The sequence below is a fragment of the Narcine bancroftii genome, chromosome 2 (genome assembly GCF_036971445.1).
Source record: "Narcine bancroftii isolate sNarBan1 chromosome 2, sNarBan1.hap1, whole genome shotgun sequence".
NCBI lineage: Eukaryota > Metazoa > Chordata > Chondrichthyes > Torpediniformes > Narcinidae > Narcine > Narcine bancroftii.
Window position 1 is genome coordinate 187,205,552 of NC_091470.1, and position 24,859 is coordinate 187,230,410.

The 24,859-nt window shown below is 48.2% G+C and overlaps 1 protein-coding gene across 11 annotated transcripts in view; it reads right to left on the reverse strand.

Moving 5' to 3' along the window:
• Positions 1–1,049: 1,049 nt before the first annotated feature.
• Positions 1,050–24,859, reverse strand: part of LOC138754775 (histone-lysine N-methyltransferase EHMT2-like) — a 129,592-nt gene continuing 105,782 nt past the window's right edge. For 10 of the 11 annotated variants that reach the window (XM_069919585.1, XM_069919586.1, XM_069919578.1 and 7 more), the window contains 7 exons: positions 22,187–22,331; positions 19,636–19,713; positions 14,571–14,686; positions 12,251–12,337; positions 11,200–11,278; positions 8,355–8,530; positions 1,050–5,434 (listed from right to left, as the gene is read on the reverse strand). In XM_069919585.1, the coding sequence (XP_069775686.1) occupies positions 5,254–5,434; positions 8,355–8,530; positions 11,200–11,278; positions 12,251–12,337; positions 14,571–14,686; positions 19,636–19,713; positions 22,187–22,331 (862 nt within the window). In that variant the 3' untranslated portion in view covers positions 1,050–5,253. The remainder of the gene's footprint in view (positions 5,435–8,354; positions 8,531–11,199; positions 11,279–12,250; positions 12,338–14,570; positions 14,687–19,635; positions 19,714–22,186; positions 22,332–24,859) is intronic. The other variant, XM_069919579.1, reaches the window with a different exon arrangement.

Consider the following 24,859-nt stretch of genomic DNA (forward strand, 5'->3'; position numbering starts at 1 on the left):
TTCTAGCCTGTGCCAAACTATTTTTCTGCCTAGTCCCACTGACCTGCAGCCAGTCCATATCCCTCCATTCCACTCCCATCCATGTACCCGTCCAAACTCTTCTTAAATGTTAAAATTGAGCCCGCATTCACCTCTTCAGCTGGCAGTTCATTCCACACCCCCACCGCTCTCTGCGTGAAGAAATTCCCCCTAAACCTTTCCCCTTTCATCCTTAACCCATGCCCTCTGGTTTGTATCTCACCCACCCTTTCGGTGAAAAAAGCCAACCTACATTTACTCTGTCAATCCCCCTCATAATTTTAAATACCTCTATCAAATTTCCTCTGATTCTTCTACGTGCCAGGGAATAAAGTCCAAAGCTGTTTAACCTTTCCCTGTAACTCAGTTCCTGAAGTCTTGGCAACTCAATCTGCAAGTTAAGTTACTTTTAAATTTAAAAAAGTTAAATTTAGATATACAGCACAATAACAGGCCCTTTCGGCCCAGGACGCCAAATTTACACCCAATTGACCTACAACTCTCGGTACGTTTTGAACGGTGGGAGGAAGCCTGAGCCCACAGGGAAAACCCACGCAGACATCGGAAGAACGTACATTGCAGACAGCTCATTACGGCGCAAGAACCCCCACGTCCCTTTAGACCTCCGGTTTCTGAATTTTTCTCCCCATTTAGAAATTAGTCTATTACCAAACAGCATGGCCAAACACTTCCCTAGGGTGACGTGGTTGGTGTAGCGGTCAGCACCATCGGGACCGGACCTTGAGTCCGCACTGTCTGTGAGGAGTTTGCACGTTTTCCCTGTGTCTGCGTGGGTTTTCTCTGGGGGCTCCGGTTTCCTCCCAACATTCGAAACTTACCAGGGGGTGTTGGTTAATGGGGTGTGAATTGGGCGGCACGGACTCGTGGGCCAAAATGGGCCTGTTACCGTGCTCCATTCCTTCGGCCACGTCTTTGCCCATTCTCCAAATCCGTCCAAGTTCCCCTGCGGACTCTCGGCTTCCTCAGCACTACCCATGTACGTGCAGACGATCAATAAACTAAGCAAGGTATTTAAAAAAAAAACAGCACGAAGGCGTTTAATGAACAGTATCAAACAGAAGTCAAGCCCACAAGATCGAGCACATATTAAAAAAAAAGTCATTCACTTTGAAGTGTGTGGAGGGTGCAGGGGAGAGGGCTGGGTTTGACCTCCAGCAGTAAAACCGTGGACATTTCTACAATTCGCCAATCTCAACGAGGACATTGGCAACACAAGAGATAGCAGTCTCACTCTGACCTGTGATGAACGTGTGTCCAGTCAAAACGCAGAGGGGCCCATGACGTGGCTATCCCCATCACTGCAGAGTATTGAGGGGAGATTTCGGCACATGATCCAAGACATTCTATCCACTACAAGATTTTTTAAAAAAACATAAACTTGCAGGATGGTACAGACTGCACAGGAAACCACTAAGAGGGAGCTTGTTCCATGCAGGCCTCCCTGAGCAGATCGAGTGATGATTTGGATAACCCCACCTACCGACACGGAGCGGAGAGGATGAGAAGAACCTTGCATTTCATCTCACACCCTCTGCTGGTCCGGTTGCTCTACATTCAGAAAGCCAATCCCCGTTTTAGAGAAACTTGGCAGTCAGTTTCTGCTCCCACCAGCAGCGTTGAGTTCGATTTTGTTCTGTGCTGGTGATACAAGGACACGTTTTTCCCTTCATTTCCCCCCTGTGCTCCACAGTTTTAAATTTGTAATCAAAACAATTCGCATGTTATTAAAGTGAACGTTCCAGATTTGTATACATTTTGGTTTAATTACAGCACCTTTTATACATAGTTCCCCCATGTTTGGGACATTTGGCTTCACAAGGTGTTTGTGAGTACTCAGGTCTGTTTAATTGCTTCATTGGTGCGGGTGTAAGAGAGCTTCTTTCAAAGCCTTTGGATTCTAGTTGCCAATTTTCAACACGAAGTCCATGAAAGACATGACGAGGCTAAAGAATAAAACAGCAGGAGACATCGCCCAAACCTTAGGATGACCAAAATCAACAGTTTGGAACGTCTTTAAGAAGAAAGAGCTCAGTAATGGCAAAGGGATTAAAGGATGACCTCCACTTCTGATGCTGACGACAGAAGAATTCTCATCTTAATGAAGCAAAACAGCCAAAGCCCGTCTGACAGATCAGAAACATTTCAGCTGTGGACATGTCAATGAACGACCACTGTCTGCAGAAGACTTTGTGAATACTGCAGGATGCAAGCCAAGGCAGAGGTGGTCTGCTTTGGACACTGCAGGATGCAAGCCAAGGCAGAGGTGGTCTGCTTTGGACACTGCAGGATTCAAGCCAAGGCAGAGGTGGTCTGCTTTGGACACTGGAGGATGCAAGCCAAGGCAGAGGTGGTCTGCTTTGGACACTGGAGGATGCAAGCCAAGGCAGAGGTGGTCTGCTTTGGAGACTTTACGTCTCCACACTTTGCTCTTGCCATCAGTCTGACACAGGTTAATCTTGTCCACATGACCTTTATTCCAGAATTCTGCAGGTTATTTTCAATACCTCTGCCGCTAACTAGTGTTTACATCTTGCAGTCAAACCAAAATGTATACGAATAATCTTGAATAAAATCTGGAACATGCACTTTAATTACATGTCAGTTGGTCGATTACAAATTTAAAACTGTGGATCACAGGGGCAAAGAAAATTAAAAAAAAATCTTTGTCCCAAAACGTTATGGAGGGCATTGTATAAAATTCCATCCAAATGTCAGCTCCTCCAAAACTGGGTGTGCTCCCCTCACCACTGCTTCCCCCACCCCATTCAGCATAGCACTCTGCTTAGTGTTTTCCCAATATGGCAGGGATGGCCTAGTGCGTCATGCTACTCCCACAGCACCGTCCCCACCAACAGTGATCCACCAGGCATGGGCTTTGCCCTCTGCCTGACATCCCACGGTCCATCAGCACCACTCCTCTGACAGGGAAGGACTCAGTCCTGCCACGCGCGCATGCGGGTGGGCTGCCATCATAACAGGGTCAGGGCAGTGGCACTCTCAGGGGTGCGTTAACGGTCCCTCTGGCCCTGTCCTGGGAATGGAAGGCTGAGCCTCTTGTGCTGTGAAGAGGAAGGGAAGGGTTGAAAACCCTTTAAGCACCAGCACTTGGTTCCTTTTGTCCACTGACAAAGCCCCTGACCCTCGGATTATCACCAGCTCTCCCCACACATTTGTGTTGATGACCATGTCCAGCAGGAGATTCTAACCATCCACCCCTGACGTTCAATATCACGACTTTCCCCATCACCGATCATTATCATCCCAAAAATTTCTGTTGACTAGAACCAACCAGCCAGATTCATTGTGCCGACAAGACCTCATCAGAGGCTGGGGAACCTGAGGTGAGGGACTCACCGTTTGACCTTCCCTCCCCCACCTACAGGAAATGAGTCAGGTGTGTGATGGAATAGGCTCCAACAACTCTCCATTATCTCAACACCATCTGTGTCAAAGCCAATGTTTGATTGGCCTACCCACCCATCCAAACCCTCCTCCCTCCTCTGACAGCCCAGAGAGGATCCAGTGGGGCACTATCTACAAAATGATCCACAGTTACTTCCCCGAGTTACTCTGACAGGGCCTCCCAAACCCACAATCTCTGCCATCAAGAAAGACGAGAGGCATAAGAGAGGTTCATGGGATGGGAGGGCTACGGGCTGGCTGCAGGTCAGTGGGACGACGCAGAAAAATGGTTTGGCACAGACTAGAAGGGCCTGTGTTCTGGGCTGTAATGTTCTATGCTTCTAAGAGATGAGGACACTACAGCCTGCAGTTCATTACCTCCTCACCCTAACCCTCCAGTCTGTTCTTGGAAATATATCGCCCCAGTCCTTTGGGGGGAAAAGTCCTAATACCCCCACCCCTGCAGAACTGAGAGCTCGTTCACCAAGAAGGACTGCAATGGTTCAAGGAGGCGATTCATTTCCACCTTCTCGAGGGGCAATAAAAGGCGAGGTCTGAGAGAACTCACCGCTGACAGGGATGGAGTAAGTGACTCATGCCCGTCTCCAGTGGACGCAGGATACCAAGAGGTGTCGTCAGGTATGATCCAAGAGGACAATGAGACTGAATCTCCTTCTGAGACCTGGGAGCCAGGAAGGTGGAGTCATCACCAAGGGCCCTGACTAAGCAGGCTCCATTGTTATTTACCTGACCCACTGGATTAACCCTGCCCCCCTCCTCCATACCATGGGCCACTCCTGTAAATACAGCCTGATATCAAACACTGGCCTCCACCACACTCCTGAAGGAAGATTTTAAATTCACAATTTACTGTGGAAGGGCAAAACTAATGATGACACCTCCAGTTACTGGAAAGAGGAGCAGTTTGGGCTCTGTACAAGTGCACTGGAGAAACTCAGCGGGTCACACAGCATCCATAGGAAGTAAAGGGTACCCAACGTTTAGGGCCTGGGCCCTTGGAAACCTGCATACCTGGGAGAGTGGGGAGCTCCGAACGTTTCAACCACCCTTCCAAGTGTGGCTCTGTGCAGGCTTTTAAACACCCTGTTAAAGGAGCCGACGGTGTTTGTAAGTAAAACCCTGCCATGCTTGGCAGCGGCCACAGGGGTTGCAGCGGACTGGCGCGGGGCGCCAGAAACAGGGAGAGCACCCTCAACCCTGTTGAGAAGGAGGAGCATGGGAGACGACTGAGGGGCTCAGTGACAGGCAGGTTGCGGCGACTTACGGTTGGGGGACCCGCATGGGCTGCAGGAGGTGAATCCACAGGCACTCTCTTCTGTTTGTCTTTCTTCCTGTAAGGGGCACCAGGCCATGCTCAAGGCTGACTATTTGTCTGCCTTACAGCAGTCAAAAGTTAATGTACATCACCGTTGGATGGTGTGTGACTTGCTGAGTTTCTCCAGCTGGTTTTTGGATTGGACTTGACCCCGGCATCTGCAGACATCCTGTACAACAGTCATGGCCCCGAACGGACCCTAACACTGCCAAGTGCAGCAAGGAAAACAAGTTGATCGGTGCCGTGCGGAGGATAATCCCTGGGCAAATCACTGTCCTGGTGGGAGGGGCACAGTTACCAATGATCCTCGCCTTTTGATCCCATCCACCCCAACCCAACCCCCTGTAAGATGGGCCAGAGGTTCCGTGGGTAGGGGGGGAGTGAATAAGTTGGGGGGAGGGGGGGTCGGAGTGTTCTCTTGGTGCTGCAGAGAAAGGGAGAAGGGGAACCGAGCAAGGATGAGGAAGGCAGGGGGCTCAGGAGGGCCCGATTACAGTCAGGCTGCTTTCGGGCATGGTGTCCTGGTAGGCCTCGAGCCTGGCCAGTCGATTCTGCTCCAGTGCAATGGCTTCAGCTGAGTGCTTGCACTTCTCTGAGCCGCACTGACACGTAAAGTATTTGCACTTGATATCCCAGAAACGGTCGCCATAATCAAACCTGCGGAGAGAGATAAACGAGCAGTGAAATCTCACGAAGGCGTAGCCCTGGATGTGGAACGGGTCATTTAGGCCCTCCACTCAACGAAGCCACGAACCATCTTTCCCGCATGACCATTTTATTTCAGATTTTCGTTTCCTGCTGGTTCTTAATTTCAGTCGGTCTTGTAGATGTTTTATACCCCGTAAATTTAAGGAGTTTCTACATTCTTTGTAAGTTTGTACGGTCTGCCCGTGTTTGTGTTTCCTCCCACCGTTCAAAACGTACCAGGGTGCCTGGACTCATGAACCGAAAGGGCCTGTTACTGAGCTGTATGTCTAAATTTAAATTTTTTTTTTAAAATGTAAAATTTACTATCAATGCCATGTAGAGATTGGTCCATTGTAATTTTCTCTCTCCATAGAACTTGCACCAATATAAACCCAAATTATCAGAGATGCACTTTAGGTGGGGTGTAGAGGTTGGTTCCTTTTTACACTCTACCTGGCTTTGCACAAAGGTGAGGGCCCTTCTGGTTTGACCTCTGTGATACCCTAACCAAGATCACGGGAGTCACCTTCCCAGCAGACCCAGAGACTTGTCTGCCGGAGAACTTTACCACGGCGGGTAGATCACTAATTTTCAAATCAAATTCACAGAAACTGCCTTGTGTGTGACCAGGAGGTGCACAGCAGTAGTATGGAATTCTGACGCCCATCTACTCATGGACAGGTGGTCTTCGGAGATGAACAGCTGCATTCCCACTTGTAAAGGTCACGTACAATCTCAGGAAGGGATAGACACCTTCCTAAAAATCGGGCAGCCTTATTTAGAGCATACAGGTACATCACTGGCACCAATATAGAGTCACAATCGTTACTGGCTAGCAAGTAGACCTCTATAAAGATTTTAACACTGTGGGATTATTGTGTCTCCATGTGTTTTACTGTACTCTCTGACAATGGGATGATCTTTTTGTGATTCTTTTTCTTTGCTCTTCTCAGTTTAATGGAACGTATAGAGGGGAGGGGGTGGAGGGAGGGTATTTGGTATGATTGTTGATTGTTAAATAGATTTAAAATAATAAAATATTGCAAAATAAATGTAAAATTTAATATTTTCCAAACAGCTTCCAACATATGAACATCATTCCTTAAATAAGTAGGCCAATACCATACTCTCAAAACAGTCTCACCAATGGTCTACATCAGCCATTCTCAACGGGGCCAAGGAGTGAAATCATAAAATGTTTTTCACGCAGCTGGTTGAAGAGAAGTGCGGAAGAAACGAGCTAAATTTGAGTGCCTCACAGGGAAAGGGGCCCAGACACATCGAGCAGAGTCTGAAGGAGGCCAAACTTAAAGATTGGGTGAGAATGGCTGCCCTGTGTAATGATGGAAGGCCTTCTGGCTTTTGTTTTCATTCCCCTTCGTGATAAAGGGATACATTCTGTCAACTTCTATCAAACTGATCCATGCTATCTAAGACGCCAAAGCTAATTCCATTTGTCTGGTCCAAAGTTAGCCAAACGTTTTTTTTTAAAGTATTGTGTTCAGTTCTGGTCACCTCACTACTTCAATGAAGCAGCATTACAGTGCCAGAGACCAGGGTTTGAATCCTGTGCTGTCTGTAAGGAGTTCGTACGTCCTCCCTACGTCTGTGTCATGTTTCATCTGGGTGCTCCGGTTTCCACCCACCCTTCAAAACGAACCGGGGGTTGTAGGTCAATTGGGCGGCACGGGCTCGTGAGCCGAAACAGCCTGTTACCGCGCTGTATGTCTAAGAAAAAAAATTAAAGCACCTGGAGGAAACCCAATGCAGACATGGGCAGATCATACAGACAGCACCGGACTCAAGCCCGGGTCACTGGCAGTGTAAAAACAAGAGGTAAATCATGAAAATCTGCAGACATTGCGGTTGGAGTAAAAACACAAAATGCTGGAGAAACTCAGCGTCCTTAATAAAGGAAAGGTGAAGATGCACAACCAACATTTCAGGCTTGAGCCCTTCATGGAGGGATGAGAGAATGCTGGCATGGATCCGAACGTAAAAGTAGAGGGGAGGAGGGGGGTGGCAAAGGCAGGAGATGATAGGTGAAGAAAAGAGAGAGCAGCAATGAAGGGCAGGGGTGTTGGGTGGGTGGGTGAGGGGAGAACTGGAACGACAGGAAAGGGGGAGGGGAAAGAAAATGTGAGCAGGTTTAGCAGAAAAGTCGATGTTAATGCCATTTGGCTGGAGGGGACCAGACAGAAAATAAGCTGTTGTTCCTCCAATCTGCGGGTGATCAGGGTGGGATAGTGCACAAGGCCATGGACAGACACGTGAGCGTGAGAGTGTGGCTCAGAACTGAAATGGTTGGCTATTGGGAGGTCGCTGTTGTTGGCGGACAAAGAGAAGGTGCTGAGCGAAGCAATCCCCCGGTCCGTGACTGGCCTCTCTGAGGGAGAGCCAGATGCAGTTAAATAAGTCCTGTGGCTATACCAGTGAAGTGTTGCTTCATGTGAATGGTCTGTTTGGGGCCCAGGACTGTGGTGAGGGAGGAGGTGTGGGCACAAGGGAAGGTGCTTCGGGGGGAGGGGCACAATAAGTGGGGAGGGAATTGCAGAGGGAGTGGTCCCTGGGAAAGGCTGAGAGGAGAAGGAAAAGTGTGTCTGGTGGTGGGACTGTATTGGCGTGCTTTAACTTCTGTTTTCTGCCTCTTCCCCATTTCCAATTTGCTATTTTACGATCTCATGGAATCAATCTCCCTAAACCTGCCAAACCCTCTGACCATTTAGTTTCAGTGGAGAGGTTCACGTATGTAACCTGAGAACTCAGAGTCCAGGTGGCTGGGTGATGGGATGGGGAGAAGAGCGGAGTTTTGGGAGTATTATGATAAAGACAAGCTTCGTGCGTTGAGTCAGGTACCAGTTGGGGCACCGAGCTGTCCACAGCTACCTACCCTAGCTCCTCGTCTGTCCGGATGTCCCGGCTGCTGAAGAACGCAATCCTGGGAAATCGCAGGTCTTGGTGCAGCATAAAAACGCGGACAGGAATGATGTTCGGGTCGCACAGATGGTTAATGAAGCGGCTCACGTTGCCGTAGTAACGGGCATCGATGCAATACACCTCTCCATCCTGGAGGACACAACAGCAGAAAGCGAGGCGGGGATACGCGTCACATGTGGGTGCACAGTGCTAAACCATGGTCAAGCCAGGCATGCAGACAGCGAGGGTGGAAAATACACACACACACACACACACACACACACAGATGGAGACCTACATGATGATACACACATCCACAGATGTTGCTACACACACACACAGATAGAGACCTACATAATGATACACACGCACTCACACATCCACAGATGTTGCTACACACACACACACACACACACACACACACACACAGTGATACACAAATACACACACCAAACACAATATGGATATACAGTGTCAAAATTCAAGACTCCTTTATTGTCATGTAATAATTCAGAACATGTATTATTACACAAATTTGCTTTCTGCCTGCCGTAAAGCAAAGAGCCACCATTAATGGTGAGAGTTGAGAAGCGAGAGTCCCTTCAGAGACACTGAGTGTCCGTGGATTCGCCTCCAGCGCTCCCCCAGCCCCTGCAATTGCACAGGCCCCTGTTTGATCCATCGGTGACCCGAGCTCCAGGTCCGAACCTCTGACACGATCAGGCAGCCTTCAGCGCCCGAGGTCCTATGGGAGCCTTTCTTGCCCTCCTGAATCCTGGCTCTGACAGGTCATTCCCATGAGCCCGTGTGTTCATCAGCTGCCGAGCACCTCGCTATTCCGCTGCCGTGGACAACATCCTATAGGGTCGTCTCTTCTGCCTCACCTTCTCAATGGGGGGGGGGGGGGGGCGGGGTGTGTGATTGGTGCTCTGTGCTGGTCCACTGCTCTCCTGGAGTCTGCAGCCCCTCATGGCTGTTCCTGAGCACAGGTGCCGCCATCTTGGGCACTGACCTCCGAGGGTGCAGGATTTCACTTACCATTGGCTCCTTTAGCAGGCCGTTTGAAGCCTCTGTTGACATTAAGACTGGGCAGTGGGCTAAAGCCTAGGGGTCCGGAAAGTAAGAGGAGCTGTCTATACCACTGGTACATCAATGTCAATATGGGCTCACATGAGTCCTGGGTCCATCTGTCAATCAGGCTCCAAAATGCCAAATAGACTTTGGAAACCTGGGAGCTTGGTCTTTTGATAAATGATTGGGGCAAACATCACAGAATACCATGCAGTGCAGCGGCCAGTTTCATGGCCACCAGAATTATCCAGAAACCCCATGGTGAGAATGCACCTTATCTCCACTGAAGGAGCGGTGGGCGCGGTCGTGACTCGGAAGTGACTTAAGGAGCATACGCTGTGTTTTCCAACACCCCGGCTGGCAGTGGCGGGGGAATCGCGCTAGTCTCATCGACATGGAGGCGGGGACCCGCATCATGAAGAGAATGCGTGGGTGGGGTGGACGAGGAACTGGGGCGAGCTCCAGGGAAATCCATGGGCGGCTGCACAGGGGGGGAACTGTGCCCTGCCCTTTGCCCGTGCAAAGTTTTGGTCTACGGGTGGGTGGGCGGGCCACAATGACTTATTTGGGGGGAAGGAGGGCATGGCCTGCAAATGCTGCTCCCCACCCCATGATGCCGGCCATGAATTTGTGTATTCCCACCAGTGGATAAATTTAGATTAGCCCTAAGGCTAATAAATGGAACTATTTCACTTTATTCTATTCAACAAAGGGTGGGGGCTCAACCTAGGGCCTGGTGGTCGTTAATTTGCCACTGGCTCTGGGCGGTTGAACCCTACAGAGCAGCACCGCGTCTCTGCGGGTCTGCACCATTACCACAGTTCCAGCAGAGCCACCATTGTTTATATCACGTACAATGTTACACTCACAATGATAGACAAAGCCACACACAGTCTCACAAATGTATAGTAATGCAGATACAAACACAGAGCATCTTTTTCTTTCTCTCACATACACACAGCAGCAACCCCACCCCAATCCCACCCATTGTAGAAAGGTCCAGGACACTGGATGTACACGGCGAGGCCAGATTTCCTGCCTGTTAAACCAAACGCCAGGTGTTGTGGGTACCTCAATCCCCCACCATTGATGGGAAGCCCATTAAACAGGTTTCCAGGAGACATGTGAGAGAGAGCTTCAAACAAAAAAAAAAATTGAAAATAAACAGAGTGGCAGCAAATGGCCCTGATCCACTTTGCTACTGGCAAGGTGAGGCTCCCTTCAGGGGCGGGGTGTGAACTGTGGGACGGAGATCCGGTTTCCTATCTAAACTGGAGGGGGCTGCAGGGCTTATTAAGCAAAGTGCGGAAGTCTGCAGTTTAAAAAAAAAACACTGAAAAGCCGGAGGAACACAGTGGGTCTCGCAGCGTCCGCAGGATTACGATGTTCTGGGCCTGAGCCCTTCAAGGTGTGAGTGAAAAGCAGGCAGGCACCTGAAATAAAAGGCTGGGGAGAAGGAAAGAAGTTTATCCCTCCCCTTTTTTTCCCCCTTATAGCCCTGCATTCACAGAGCCGCCCTCTCCCCCCCGATCAATTCTCCCTTGTCCTCCTCCTCTGTCCAATTGGTTGTTAGTCTGTGTTCTTCTCTCTGCTCCCCCCCACCCCGCCTTCTCCCCCAGCTATCTTATTCACGCGCCTGGCTGCTTTTTACTCGATGAAGGGCTCAGGCCCGAGGCGTCGGTAATTTTTTTTAACCTCCTATGGACGCCGCTGAGTTCCTCCAGCATTTCTGTGATTTTACTGCGTACCTTATTATCCAGATCAAAGAGGTAAGAGTCATCCTCACGGACATCCGCCTCTGCATCCGAGATGATCTCACCCACATACCTGAACAGCAGAGATGGCTTTTAAAGTCAAGTTTATTGTCATCTGAGTGCACAAGTATAACCCAATGAAACAGCGTTTCGGCGCAAAACATAACGGGACATAGCACACCTACAGTCTATATGTAGCTCAAGAGTATTCATATAAATAAATAATCAAGGTTAGGCATGACTCCATGGCAGAGAGAGAGAGAGAGAGTGAGAGAGAGTGAGCGAACGTGCATGACAGCAGGAGAGAGGGAGAGAGAGAGAGAACAGATGAGAGAGAGAGAGAGAGAGAGAGAATGTGCTGAAGGCATGGAGAAGGAGAGGGGGAGAGAGGGAGGGAGAGAGAGAGCGAGGGAGGGAGAGAGAGAGGTGGAGAGTGTGAAGGAGTGTGTGTGTGAGAGAGAGAGAGAGCGAGGAAGAGTGTAAGCGAGGAAGGAGAGGGAGGAGGAAGACAAATAGACAGACCTAGTCAGGTACCTCCTTCCCATTACAACATCTGTCTTTGATGAAACCCACCCAGGGCCACATATCTTCCTACACAAAGGTCTGCATATTCCACTGAGTGGCAGCTTGGGATAAATGGACTGTCTGGAGTGACGGGTCAGGAAAAGGCCCAGGGTAACTGCAGGTCAAACCAGACAGGCACTTCATCCCCAATTCCAGAGTGGGAGGCAGGCAACCCTTCCCAGAACCTACAAAGGCTCCCAGAGACCTGGACCAAGGTGCAGCAGGATCAGTTCTCCATTGCATCACAGGGGGGGTCAAAGGCAAGAGGGACATGACATCCAGGCGTGGAGGAACAGGGGGCCAAGGGGCAGGAGGTCAAGGGATGGAGGAACGGGAGGTCGAGAGGTGAAGGGTGGGACTTTGAGGGATGTCAGTAAAGGCTGGGTGTCTGAATGTGGGCCAGAGGAAGAAGTAGGAGACAAGGCTTGCGATCCATCCCTAGGGATGACAACATTCCGGGCTTCCCGACCACAGCACTTACTCGCAGATGAAGGTTCCCTGTGGAATATCCTGCAGCGCTCGCACACCCCAGCCCATCTTCTCCGTCCGGTACAGCTGTAGTCGGACCCTTCCCAGCAAGGACAGGGTCAGGAAGCAGATGTAAATTAATGGGAATTACAGCATCAAATCCGCGGTTCTACCCCACCACTAATGCAGCTATTGACGTCGATGGCAGAGAAACGTCCCTTGAAATCCATGTTGATCCCTCTGCCCACCTACTCAAATCCCCAGTTACCAACATTAGACCTGAATCCTTCTCTGATTTGCCAATTTTAGTGTCTGTCATTGGGGTAATAATTGTTATATCTGAAGCCACTGCCACCTCTGGCAGTGAGTTCCAGATATTGCAGGACTGTAAAGGACAAGGCTCCACTGAGCTATCCCTTGCCCCTTCCCATCCCCATGTTCGCAAGACAGATGGGGGGGGGGGGGGGTCAACATACAGGTAAACATAGAGCAGAATTAGGAGAGGTGAACTGATTGGAACACAAGGGTCTGATGGGATTGAGACAGAGGAGGCGGAGGGAGAGAATCCCCCCTGTAGGGGAGCTGGGGAACAGAAGCATCACTGTGTGTTCAGAATAGGATGGAACTGAGGAGGACTGTGGGTCTATGGTCCTCTCCCCACCTAGGGTGGCCATTCTAAAAGGAGGACATGGTCATAGGTGACTTACAGTAAAAACATATGCTGCTTTTGCAATATCATTTAAATCTTATTTTAAAAGTGTTTTTTTTAAACAACATTGTTTATATGTGGTAACCTATGACCATATCCTCCTTTTGGAATGGCCACCCTTTTCTACATTGCAGGGAATTGTGTCGGGTCCTCTCCACACCCCAGGGAATTGTGGGTCCTTGGTCCTCTCCCCACTCTAGGGAATTGTGGGTTGGGTCCTTTCCCCACCCCATGGAATTGTGGGTCTTTGGTCCTCTCTCCACCCCATGGAATTGTGGGTCTTTGGTCCTCTCTCTACCCCATGGAATTGTGGGTCCGGTCCTCTCTCCACCCCGTAGAATTGTGGGTTTTTGGTCCTCTCTCCACCCCAGGGAATTGTGGGTGTTTGAACTCTCTCTACCCCAGGGAATTGTTGGTTGGGTCCTCTCTCCTGTCCAGGGAATTATGGGTTGGGCCCTCTCCTCACCTCTGGGAATTGTGAGACAGGTCCTCTCCCCACCCTAGGGAATTGTGGGTCACGTCCTCTCCCCGCCCCAGAGACATGTAGAGGCAAATGCACAGAATTTGTTCAAGGTGGAGACAGCCAGACATGTGAACTACGATGGAGGATGGAGTCAAGCTGATGGGAAGAGAGTGGGAAAGTCGCATCGAGATCAAGTTTGGATTAACTGTCCTCTGAATGAAAGCTGGCACAGGTTTCACTGGCCTTTTCTTCATCCTATCTTCCTAACCAGAAGCTATAGAGCCTAAGTCTAGCATCTCTAGGTATTTTATCAATTTCCATGGTTCTTGAACCTTCCTGACCAACCATAATCTACTCTTCTATCGAAGATCTGCTTTGTACTTTTTAAACATCACATTGGTTTTTGGACTAATTGCAACTGTGAATATTTATCTATCCAGAATCAGTCACGAATTCAGTGTTTTGTGGGAGAATCGTTGTGCAAACATTCATATTATAACCATCTTACAACATTGCTATAAAAGATAATTGTGCACGAAAAATAAGGTAGTGTCTTTGGTTCAGGAATCTGATGGCAGCAAGGAAGAAGCTGTCCTTCTGCCGCTGAGTGCTCGTCTTCAGGCTCCTGTACCCTTTTCCCGATGGTAGCAGAGTGAAGAGGGCCTGGCCTGGGTGTGGGGGGTCTTTGAGGAGAGATGCTGCTTTTTTAAGACACCGCCTCATGTTGATGTCCTCGATGGAATGAAGTCTGGTGCCTGTGATGACGCAGGCCGAGTTAACAACCCTCTGGAGTTTATTCTTGTCCTGAGAATTGGCGCCTCCGTACCAGGCAACGATGCAACCAGCCAGAATGCTCTTCACGGTATACCTGTAGAAGTTTACGAGAGATTTTGGTGACGTACCAAATCTCCTCAGGCAGCTCACAAAGTGTAGCTGCTGGCGAGCCTTCTTCATGGTTGCATTAACATGGAGGCTCCAGGACAGATCCTCAGAGATGGTGACACCCATTAAAACTGATATTTTTATGTGGTAACATGATTTCCACATTGCTTGTTGGTGTATTTTTTGTGCCCGTGTAGTTGCAGCAAGCAGGAATTTCCGTGTCCCTGTACGTTGCACTTATGGGTATCACAACAAAGCCTCACCATCTTTCTCACTTACTTGATTCCACTTTGGACCACACGATTCTTGCACGATCTCCAACAGGAACAGGCCTGATTACACTCGAAGATCAGAGGGGGTTCGATTTTGTTAAACTCTTGCAGGAGCCGCCCATCCTGTCAACGTGAAGGAGCGGAGGTTAACAGCGGGACTCCCGGGGGTGGGGGGGGGCAGCCGGGTGAGTCAATCGATAGCCTGGGACACCCATCCAGAGGCTCAATCGTCCCCTTGCAAGGATTATATCCCTGTCTCTCAATTCCTTTACCTTTCATCTCAAATTAACTTGGTCCATCTCCGGCAATGCATCCCCCTTTCTTGATCTCTCTGTCTCCATCTTTGGAGATACACTTTCTACAGAATTTTTCTTTCTAAATATTTTTATCAACTTTTACAGATATATAGATGACAAATGTAAAGAAATCAATAAAATTGTCTAATTTATACTCTACGGACATTTCTGACAAACCTACCATCTCCCATAACTACCTCGACTACACCTCTTCACACCCAGTCCCCTGTAAGGATTCTCTTCCTTTCTCTCAATTCCTCCATCTCCGTCATATCTGCTCCCAGGATGAAGTCTTCCAGTCAAGATCATCAGAGATGCCTTTGAATTGCGTAAGAGTAGTTAAGACTCCCAGGCCGGATAGAATGCACCCAACAGACATTTTTTTACAAACCGACCAACTCCCCCAATGACCTCTGCGAATGTAAGTGGAACCCAAAGAAATGTTAGAGAGAACATTCCATTGAGGGTTTTGAGAATTCAGCAAGGTTGAAGAAGAAGAACAACTCTATATTTGGTAAGGTAGTAAAAAACGATTATCCTTTGGGTAATGGACATGACCCTGATTAATGAATCCCAAGAGAATTCTAAGGGATATGTATTTATATGGGGCAGTCTGCTCGAATGTTCAAGAAACCTAAGGGTCTGAAGATATTAAAGCCAAGAGGGACAAGACCAGCTGCTCACACTTTGCAAAATGATTTAAAAAGTCTGTTTGTGTAGCTGTATCTGTGTTTGTTTTCAAACAACCAAAGGTTCATTTTAACACCTCGACTGCACCTCTTCACATCCAGTCTCCTGCAAAGATTCTCTTCCTTTCTCTCAATTTCTGTTTCCGCCGTAGCGACCCCCCCCCCCCAAACGAATGGCCCAATTTAATGGCAGGTGGAGTTCCAATCGACAACAGATCCTTGCTCCTCGAGGACCATCTCAAGTGACTGGGACACAAGTGCCGTGACTGAGGGATTCTGGGTAACAGCAAGGTGGGCGTTGGGTGGGAAAACGAAAGCAGCAAAGAATTCAATCTGGAACAAGATGACTTCAGGGATGGCAGAGAAGGTGGTCAGTGGTGGGAGACTGAAGTGGAGATTTCAGATTTATTGTCAAGTACGTACATGACATCACGTACAAGCCTGAGATTCTTTTTCTTGTGGGTGAATCAGAATTACCACTTATTGGCAGTCCAACAAAAAACTGTACTCAACGTACACATGTAAACAATTAAAGAAATGTAAGCAAACTGACTGTGCAATAGAAAGAAAAAAAATCACTAAAGAGTAAGAATCCTAAATGAGCCCCTGATTGAGTTTGTCGTTGAGGAGTCTGATGGTGGAGGGGTAGCAGCTGTTCCTGAACCTGGTGGGTGTGAGTCATGTGGCACCGCTACCTCTTTCCTGATGGCAGCAGCGAGAACAGAGCGTGTGCTGGGTTGTGACGGTCCTTGATGATTGCAGCCACTCTCCGATGGCAGCATTCCCTGTAGATGTTCTCAATGGGGGTGGGTTTGCCTGGGATGTCCTGGGCTGTGTCTACTACCTTTTGCAGGGCTTTCTGCTCAGATATCTTAGTGTCCCCGTACCAGACCAAGATGCAGCCGCTCAGCACGCATTCCACCACACACCTGGAGACATTTGCCAGGGTTTCTGATGTCACACCGAACCTCCGCAAACTCCTGAGGAAGTAGAGGTGCTGACATGCTTTCTTCACGATGCCGTTAGTGTGCTAGGTCCAGGAAAGAGTCTCTGAGATAGTAACACCATTGGGATTGCAGCAGATCCTTGAAGGTTGTAGAGCAGTTGGATGAGGTGGGTGAGAAGTCCATTGGTTTCTTGCCTGAGACACAGAGTCTTGTTGGGCTTGAATAAACCACCAGCGAAGACCCAGATGGAACATTTGGACCTTTCTGGTCATCACATTAGAGGGAGGGGGTGTGGCAGCAAGGAGGGGGTGGAGAGCATTAGAATCAGAATCAAAATTTGTTATCATGAACATGTCACGAAATTCGTTGTTTGTGGCAGCATCTCAGTGCAAACATTTCTATAAACCACATTTCAAAATAAATAAAAATAGTGCAAGAAAAAAATAAGAAAGTAAGGCAGTGTCTTTGGTTCATTGATCGTTCAGGAATCTGATGGCAGCAGGGAGGAAGCTGTCCTTCTGCTACCGAGTGCTCGTCTCCAGGCCCCTGTACCTTTTTCTTGATGGTAGCAGAGAGAAGAGGGTGTGGTCTGGGTGGTGGGGGTCCTTGAAGATAGAGGCTGCTTTCTTAAGACACTGCCTCTTGTAGCTGTCCTCGATGGAGTGAAGAAAGCTGCCTGTGATGTTGCAGGCTGAGTTAACAACCTCCTGGAATTTGTTTTCTTGTCCTGAGCTTTGGCGCCTTTGACGGTAATGCAACCAGACAGAATGCTCTCCACCTGAAGAAGGTTTCAAAAATCTCCGGTGACGTATCCGAATTTCATCAAACTCCCCACAAAGTATAGCTGCTGGCGAGCGAGCCTTCTTCGAGATTGCATCAACGTGAAAGCTCCAGGTCAGATCCTCGGAGATATTGAAACCCAGGAATTTGAAGTTCTTTACTTTCTCCACAGATGAGCCCTTGATGAGGATTGGGTCACGTTCTCCTGAAGTCCACAATCATCTCCTTGGTTTTGCTGATACTGCACACAAGGTTGTTGATGTGACACCACTCAACCAGCTGATCGATTTCCCTCCTCTACTCTTCATCATTGCCACCTGTGAATCTGCCGACAACTGGGGGGTAACTGGCAAATTTTTAGATAGCATTGTGCCCAGTCACACAGTCATGGGCGTAGAGCAAGTGCACCTGTGTTGATCGTCAGTGAGGAGAAGACTTTGTTGCCAATTTGTACTGACCATTAGCGAGGGTGATGTCAGTGTTGGGAGAACAAAGCCACTTTCCTTGGAATGGAAATTCAGTCAACATGTACAAGGTGATGAGTCAGCTCAGGGTGAACAGGAAGGACCCATAATCTCTTGACAGAAGGTCAATTATTGAGTTTCTTGCAAGAAGGATTAGAGAGAAAATGTTTGTATGGGTGGAACGGGACAGTGGATGTGTGTAGCTGTGGGGGCTGGATGTGTGGAGACTGCTGGACAGTTCTGTGACCTGCAGAGCTGAAGATGGGGTGAAGTATGGCAGGGAACCGTGACATAAATCTCTGATGATTCCACAGGAACTCGAAAGGAAGTGGCAGACTGCAGAGCATCAGATTGCAAGTCAATCCACAGGACCATCAGAGCATCAGAGAGGATCAATGGGATCTCTCTCTACCCCACCACCACCCTCAACGGCATTTAATGGGATTGTTGTCAAGAGGACCCCCCAACCACCCTGCACACAGCATCTTCCAGCTAATCCCGTTGGGGAAAAGTACAACATAAGAAATAGGAGCAAGAGCAGGTCATCCGGCCCATTGAGCCTGCTCCGCAAGTTAATGAGACCCTGGCTGATCTGATGATCGATATGCCTTTTCCCCATATCCTTTAATTTCCCCGACTATGTAAAAATTGATCCAACCATGTCGTAAATATATTTACTGAGGTCGCCTCCACTCTTTCAATGGGCAGCAAATTCCAAAGATTCACCACCCTCTGGGAAAAGCAGTCCCTCCTCATCTCCATCCTAAATCTACTCCCCTGAATCTTGAGGCGAGACATACGTACATTAGCGAGGGTGGCGGCACGAGTCCATCCCGCCCAGTTTACACCTAATTACACCGGTATGTTTTGAGCGGGAGCAGGAAACTGGAGCCCTCAGGAAAACCCAGGCAAAATCAGGGAGGATGTACAAACTCTTTACAGACAGTGCAGGATTCGATCCCAGGTCCTGATTACTGGCGCTGTAAAGGCGTTGCGCTGATTACTAGGCCAACTGTGCTGCCCTTAGTTCTGGTCTCCCCTACCAATGGAGTAAAACATCTCAATTGGGCACCTTGGCTCCACCTGCCGCAATAGCATGCATCTCCCAGTGGCCACTCACTTCAATTCCCTGCCTCATTCTCTTGCCGACAAGTCTGTCCATACACTGCCAGGCTGAGACCATCTTATGTCTGGGCACCCTCCAACCGAATGGCATTAACATCAACTTCTCCAACTTTCATTATCCACCCCCCTCGCTCTGTTTTTCTCCCTTTTCCCTCTGTCTCCCTTTGGATAGACAAAATCAATTCTTATCTCTCTCCTTATCATGTCCAATTAACACCTTTTGTTGGCCTGGTCTCCTCCCCCAGCCGGCACTGCTTTGATTCTGAAACTTCCTGTTTCTCTTTGCTTATTCTTTGCCTATTCCTTGAAGAAGAGCTCACGTTTGAAACGTCACCAATATATCTAACTCCTATGTACGCTGCAAGACCGGCTGAGCTCCTTTTGCATTCTGGTGTGTTTTTCCCCTTACCTACCTCTATCTTATCTATCTATGCCTTTCATAATTTTGTATAGGACCTCAGCGGGTACAGTTCCAGACGTCTCAACCTCTCCTCGTAGGCTAACCCCCTTCATCCCTGGAATACAGGGATGCAGGAGTACCAGAACCACCAGGCTGAGAAACAGCTTCTTCCCATGGGCTTCGAGACTTCTGAACGACAAATGAACTTCTCATATAAGCCCTCCAAGAATCTGCTATTTATTTAAGATTTGTATATATGTACTGCGCATACGTGTATTGTGTCTGCTTGTGTGTTTGCACCGAGGGTCAGAGAACCCTGTTTCAGCGGGTGGCACTTGTACAATCGGATGATAAATGAACTTGAATGTTACCTTATCATACCAGCAGCGGATACTGAGCTGGCCGCAGAGGCAGTTACTGGAGGAGCAGTCGTCCAGACAGGTGCAGTGCTGTGGAGAAAGTAGGCCGAGTGAGCAGAGGGACAAAACATAACCGAACCTGCCGAATCTACTCCCAGCTCACTGACATTCAGGGCAACAGTTTCGAGGCAGACCCAAAAAATCCATGAGGGTTAAAAAAAAATCACTGCCCAAGATGGAAAATGGAAATCTAAATCAGAAAAATGAAACACAGTAGGTCTCGCAGCGCCCACAGTGGGGTAAAGATATATGATCAACATTTTGGGCCTGAGCCCTTCTTCAAGGTACCAGTAAAAAACAGGCAGGCGCCTGAATTAAAAGGCTGGGAAGAATGGACAGGGACTGAAAAGCTTCTCAGATTGGAAGCCTGTGACTAGTGGTGGGCCTCAGGGATTGGCACTGGCAACCATTGTGGCTTGTTGTTTATATCAGTGATCTGGATGATAAGGTGGTGAATTGGATCAGCAAGTTTGCAGATGACACTAAGACTGGAGGCATTGTGAACAGGGAGGGAGACTTTCAAAGCTTGAAGAGGGATCTGAACCCAACTCGAAAAATGAGCCAGAAAATGCCAGATGGAATTTAATGCAGACAAGCGTGAGGTGTTGTATTTTGGAAGGACAAACAAAGGTAGAACATACATAGTAAATGGTAGGGCCCTGAGGTGTGTAGTAGAACAGAGGGATCTGGGAATACAGGCACATTATTCCCTGAAAGTGGCGTCACAGGTGGATAGGGTTTTAAAAAATTTAAATTTAGACCTACAGTACGATAACAGGCCACTTTGGCCCATGAGCCCATGCCACCCAATTTATACCCCATTAACCTACACTACACCCCTGGTGCCTTTTGAACGGTGGGGGTCCCCAGAAAAACTCCCCATTGGCTTGGGGAGAATGTACAAACTCCTTGCAGACAGTGCGGGATTCGAACCCCAGTCTAGTCCCGATCACTGGCGCTGTAAAGGTGATGCACCGCTCTTGTAAAGAAAGCTTTTGGCATCTTGACCTTCATAAATCAAAGTATTGAGTCTAATAGTTGGGATGTTGTGGTGAGGTTGTATAAAGCATTGGTGAGGCCAAATTTGGAGTATTGTGCAGTTCCGATTGCCAAACTACAGGAAGGATATCAGTAAGATTGAAAGAGTGCAAAGAAGATTTACTGGGATGTTGCCGAGTCTTCAGGAGTTGAGTTACAGGGAAAGATTAAACAGGATAGGGCTTTATTCCTTGGAGCGTAGAAGAATGAAGGGATATTTGATAGAGGTTTACAAAATTATGAGAGGTGTAGACAGAGTGGATGCGACTAGGAGATAAATACAAGAGGACATGGCTTTATGGTGAAAGGTTTAGGGGAAAACTTCACTCAGATAGTGGTGGGAGTGTGGAACGAGCTGCCATCTGACGTGGTAAAGGCAGGTTCACTTAAGTTTTAAGAATAAATTGGATAGGTACAGGGAGGGGAGACTTTTGGAGGGTGATGGAATGGGTGAAGGTCAGTGGGACTAGAGGAATGATGTTTCAGCACAGACCAGAAGAGCCAAATGGCCTGTTTTTTTGTACTGAAGTGTTCTATGGGAAGTAATCTTGTCTGAATGCAGTTTGCTGTTCTAAGAGGGTCATGAGAGAGAGAGAGAGAATTCAGTTCTACAGTTCAGCAGCAGCAGCTGGGACTGGAACAGGACAAGCTGGAAAGCTTGTGGAATCCCCATTTTGAAGATGGTTGTGAGTTCTTAGTTCAGCCTGTTCAAAGCCCTGGTGGTCCATACAAGAGGAGATGGTTGGCTGGATAATGTTTCACCTGAGATAAGGGAAACAGAAAAGGATCTCTGTGGTGACCTGAAAGAAAGAGGTTATCATCTGGAAAACCCTGATGGGGCAAGTTTCTTTAACAAGACACTGAAGTGGCTGATTGGAAGGAATCAGTTTGTGTCCAATGAGCAACAAATCTCTCTCTGAAAACTGAAAGAACCTTCCTGAACGGTAACCATTTATCTTGTAAACACCAAAGCCTGGTGAAATTCATAAATGTTAAATTCTGTGCACAGAATAAGAATTGCCTGATATCGGTGAACTTGGAGGAGTGAGAAGTGAGATTGGACTGTGAATCAAAGAACTTTTCTGAACTTATGCACACACATTACATACACGTGCACTTGGAATTAGAAAGGGGTTAAGTTAATAGTAATAAGTTAAAGTTTGATCCTGTTTTCATGTTTAAATATAATTAAAAACAACTTTCGTTTAAGTAACCATTTGTCTTGGTGAATTTCTATTGCTGCTGGGTTTTGGGGTCCTCTGAGCCCATCACAGTGGAATAAAACAGGAAATACAGGGTTGGGGAAGCATCTGAGGAAAGAGGAACATTTGATGTTTCAGTTCAAAGACGTTCAAGGGCGTGGACAAGACTGTCGTAGAGATGACGGCGCCTGGCTGTTGGAATGATGAGAGCAGTTAGATGGAGATTAAAATCCCCCCACCACACTCCCTCGGGATTGGGGTACCTGTAGGTGAGTGATGTTGCGGTCAATGTTCATTGTAGATGTCTCACAGTTCTCAGAGATGTATTTGTAGTCTTCCGGGGCTGACTCCTCATCCACTGCGTTCACACACGGGATTGGGACGTTCTCGTACCCTCTGGCAATGTCCCTGAGAAAGGGAGAGAAGAGGGAAGGCAGAAAAGCAGACAACAGTTCAGTGCAAGCAAAAGTGGACCTTTTCTTTGCCAGCCTGTTTTAAATCAAAATTCATACCCCTGTTATTGTCACTGACAACTTGCTGTCTGTGGGATATTTACGATCAAGATTTCAAGAGTCAATCTATTGCAGTGTAATGAAGATAGTGTAACATTACTCAAAATTTGTTTTTGTCTGTCGTAAGGCAGGCACATTCGCCATCGACAGACATTGCCTAAAGTGTCTCTTACTGTTAGAGAAAGAGAAGCAAGAGAGAGTCCCCTTAGAGTCACCGAGTGTCCGTGGATTCGTCTCCAGCGCTCCCGTAGTCACACAGAGTCCAGTTCAAACCATCAGGTACCCGAACCCCAGACACAAACCTCTGATAGGGTCAGGAATCCTTCTGCGCCCTGGGCACTCTCTCGCATCCCAGTTCCTTTCAGCCAGTCCGCTACTCAGTCCAGTCGCCAGCAGTTCACAGCCTACATGGGTTCCTCACCTCAAGTTGCCAACAGCCTGCCGCCTGTTTGTTCTTTAGCCTCAGAGACCCCTCACTGGTCCACCGCCGTGGTCACTGCCCTGTGGGTCATCTCCTCTGCTTCTCCTTCTCAAACAGGTTGGGGGGGGATGGTCTCCTCATTTTGTGGTGCCCTGCACCAGTCCTCTGCTTCCCCAGTGTCCATAACCCCTTGTGGCTGTTGCCAGACCCCATGGTTGCAGTGTTTTTAAATAAAACTACCTTCGGCTCCATTTACAGGCCAGTTAAAGCCTGTACAGGGCTGATGGCAGTTGGACTGGGCGGTTGGACCCCACGGGTGCGCTGTGACCACGGTCCCGGTAAGTCCACACCAGCAGTAGCCCCCGTTGTTACAGCAGTTCCAGCAGTGCGCTACCATTTTTCTGTAAGCTGGATATTCCAACGCTATCCACAAGTTTGCCTATGACACCAGAGTTGTTTGGAGATTCACAGACAGCAATGAGGAGGCTTAGAGGGGGAAGACGGATCAGCTCGTTGAATCGTGTAACGACAACAACTTTGCGCTCAACGTTAGCAAAACCAAAGAGCTGATTATGGACTTCAGGAGGGGGAAAATCAGGAGAACACGAACCAGTCCTCATTGAGGGGCCAGTGGTGGAGAGGGTCAGGAACTTCAAATTCCTGGGTGTCAACATCTCTGAGCATCTGTCCTGGAGTCACCATGTAGATGCAATCATGAAGAAGGTTCATTGTGAGGAGTACGTCACCGAAGACTCTTGATAATTTCTGCAGGTGGACCGTGGAGAACATTCTGGCTGGTTGCATCACTGCAACATCACTGGTATGAAGGCACCAATGCTCAGGACAGGAAAAAAATTCCTGCAACATCATGGGCATCCGATTTCACTCCATCAAGGACATCTACAAGAGGCGGTGTCTAAAGAAAGCAGCCTCTGTCCTCAAGGACCTTCAACCACCCAGACCTCTTCACTCTGCTACCATCGGGAAAAAGGTAGACATTTGCCTGAAGGTGAACACTCAGCGGTACAAGGACAGCTTCTTCCCCAAATCTCCTCAGAGACCTCACGAAGTATAGCCCATGGCAAGCCTTTTTAGTGATTGCATCAATGTGAAGGCTCCAGGACAGACCCTCAGAGATGTTGATACCCAGGAATTTGAAGCTCTCGACCCTCTCCACGACTGAGCCCTCGATAAGGTCTGTTCCCCACAATCGTCTCCTTGGTTTTGCTGACGCTGATCGCAAAGTTGTTATTACAGCACTCAACGAGCTGCTCTATCTCCCTCCTATACGCTTCATCCGTTTGCGATTCTGCCAACAACTGTGGTATCGTCGGCAAACTTGTAGATGAAGTTGGAATGGTGCCTGGCTTTTAATGTAGGTTAGACAGGTTCATAATAATTTTTTTTTGTTTTAATATATAATTACTATTAATCAGTTTCCCAAACGCAAATTGCAGTGGAAATGTATTTAGTGGGAGAACCGTAGGAGTTTTGCGAGTGTTTTATGCTGGGGGACACTAAACCACAGGGTATTAATGTGTGGATTTTATACGACATATAAGGTGACTCCTGCTTTTGAGGCGACATTTTTAAAGTTCAAATACTTCCTTATATGCCGACATACAGGTGCTCAACTCACGATAGGGTTGCATTCCAGCAAACACATCGTAAGTCGAAAACAAGTACCACACCTCCCATTTTTTAATAATTAAATTTTGAACACCTTTATTCCACACTGAAAAAAACCATTAACGTACACAGCTGAAAGCACACTGGCATAAAGAATGTTTGTGAGGCGTTGAGCGTGGTTGAGTCAACGTCATGAGAGAGTCTGCTGTACGACACTCTCACCGTCGCTCAGCAATGGTAGATAGAGTAGCATGCCATATATCGCAAGTGTGGGAGCAGATCAGAACTCAAAATTGAAAGTACAGATTCGAACCATTGTAACTTTGAAAAATCGTAGATCCGACCTACAGGGGAGCACCTGTATACGGTAATCT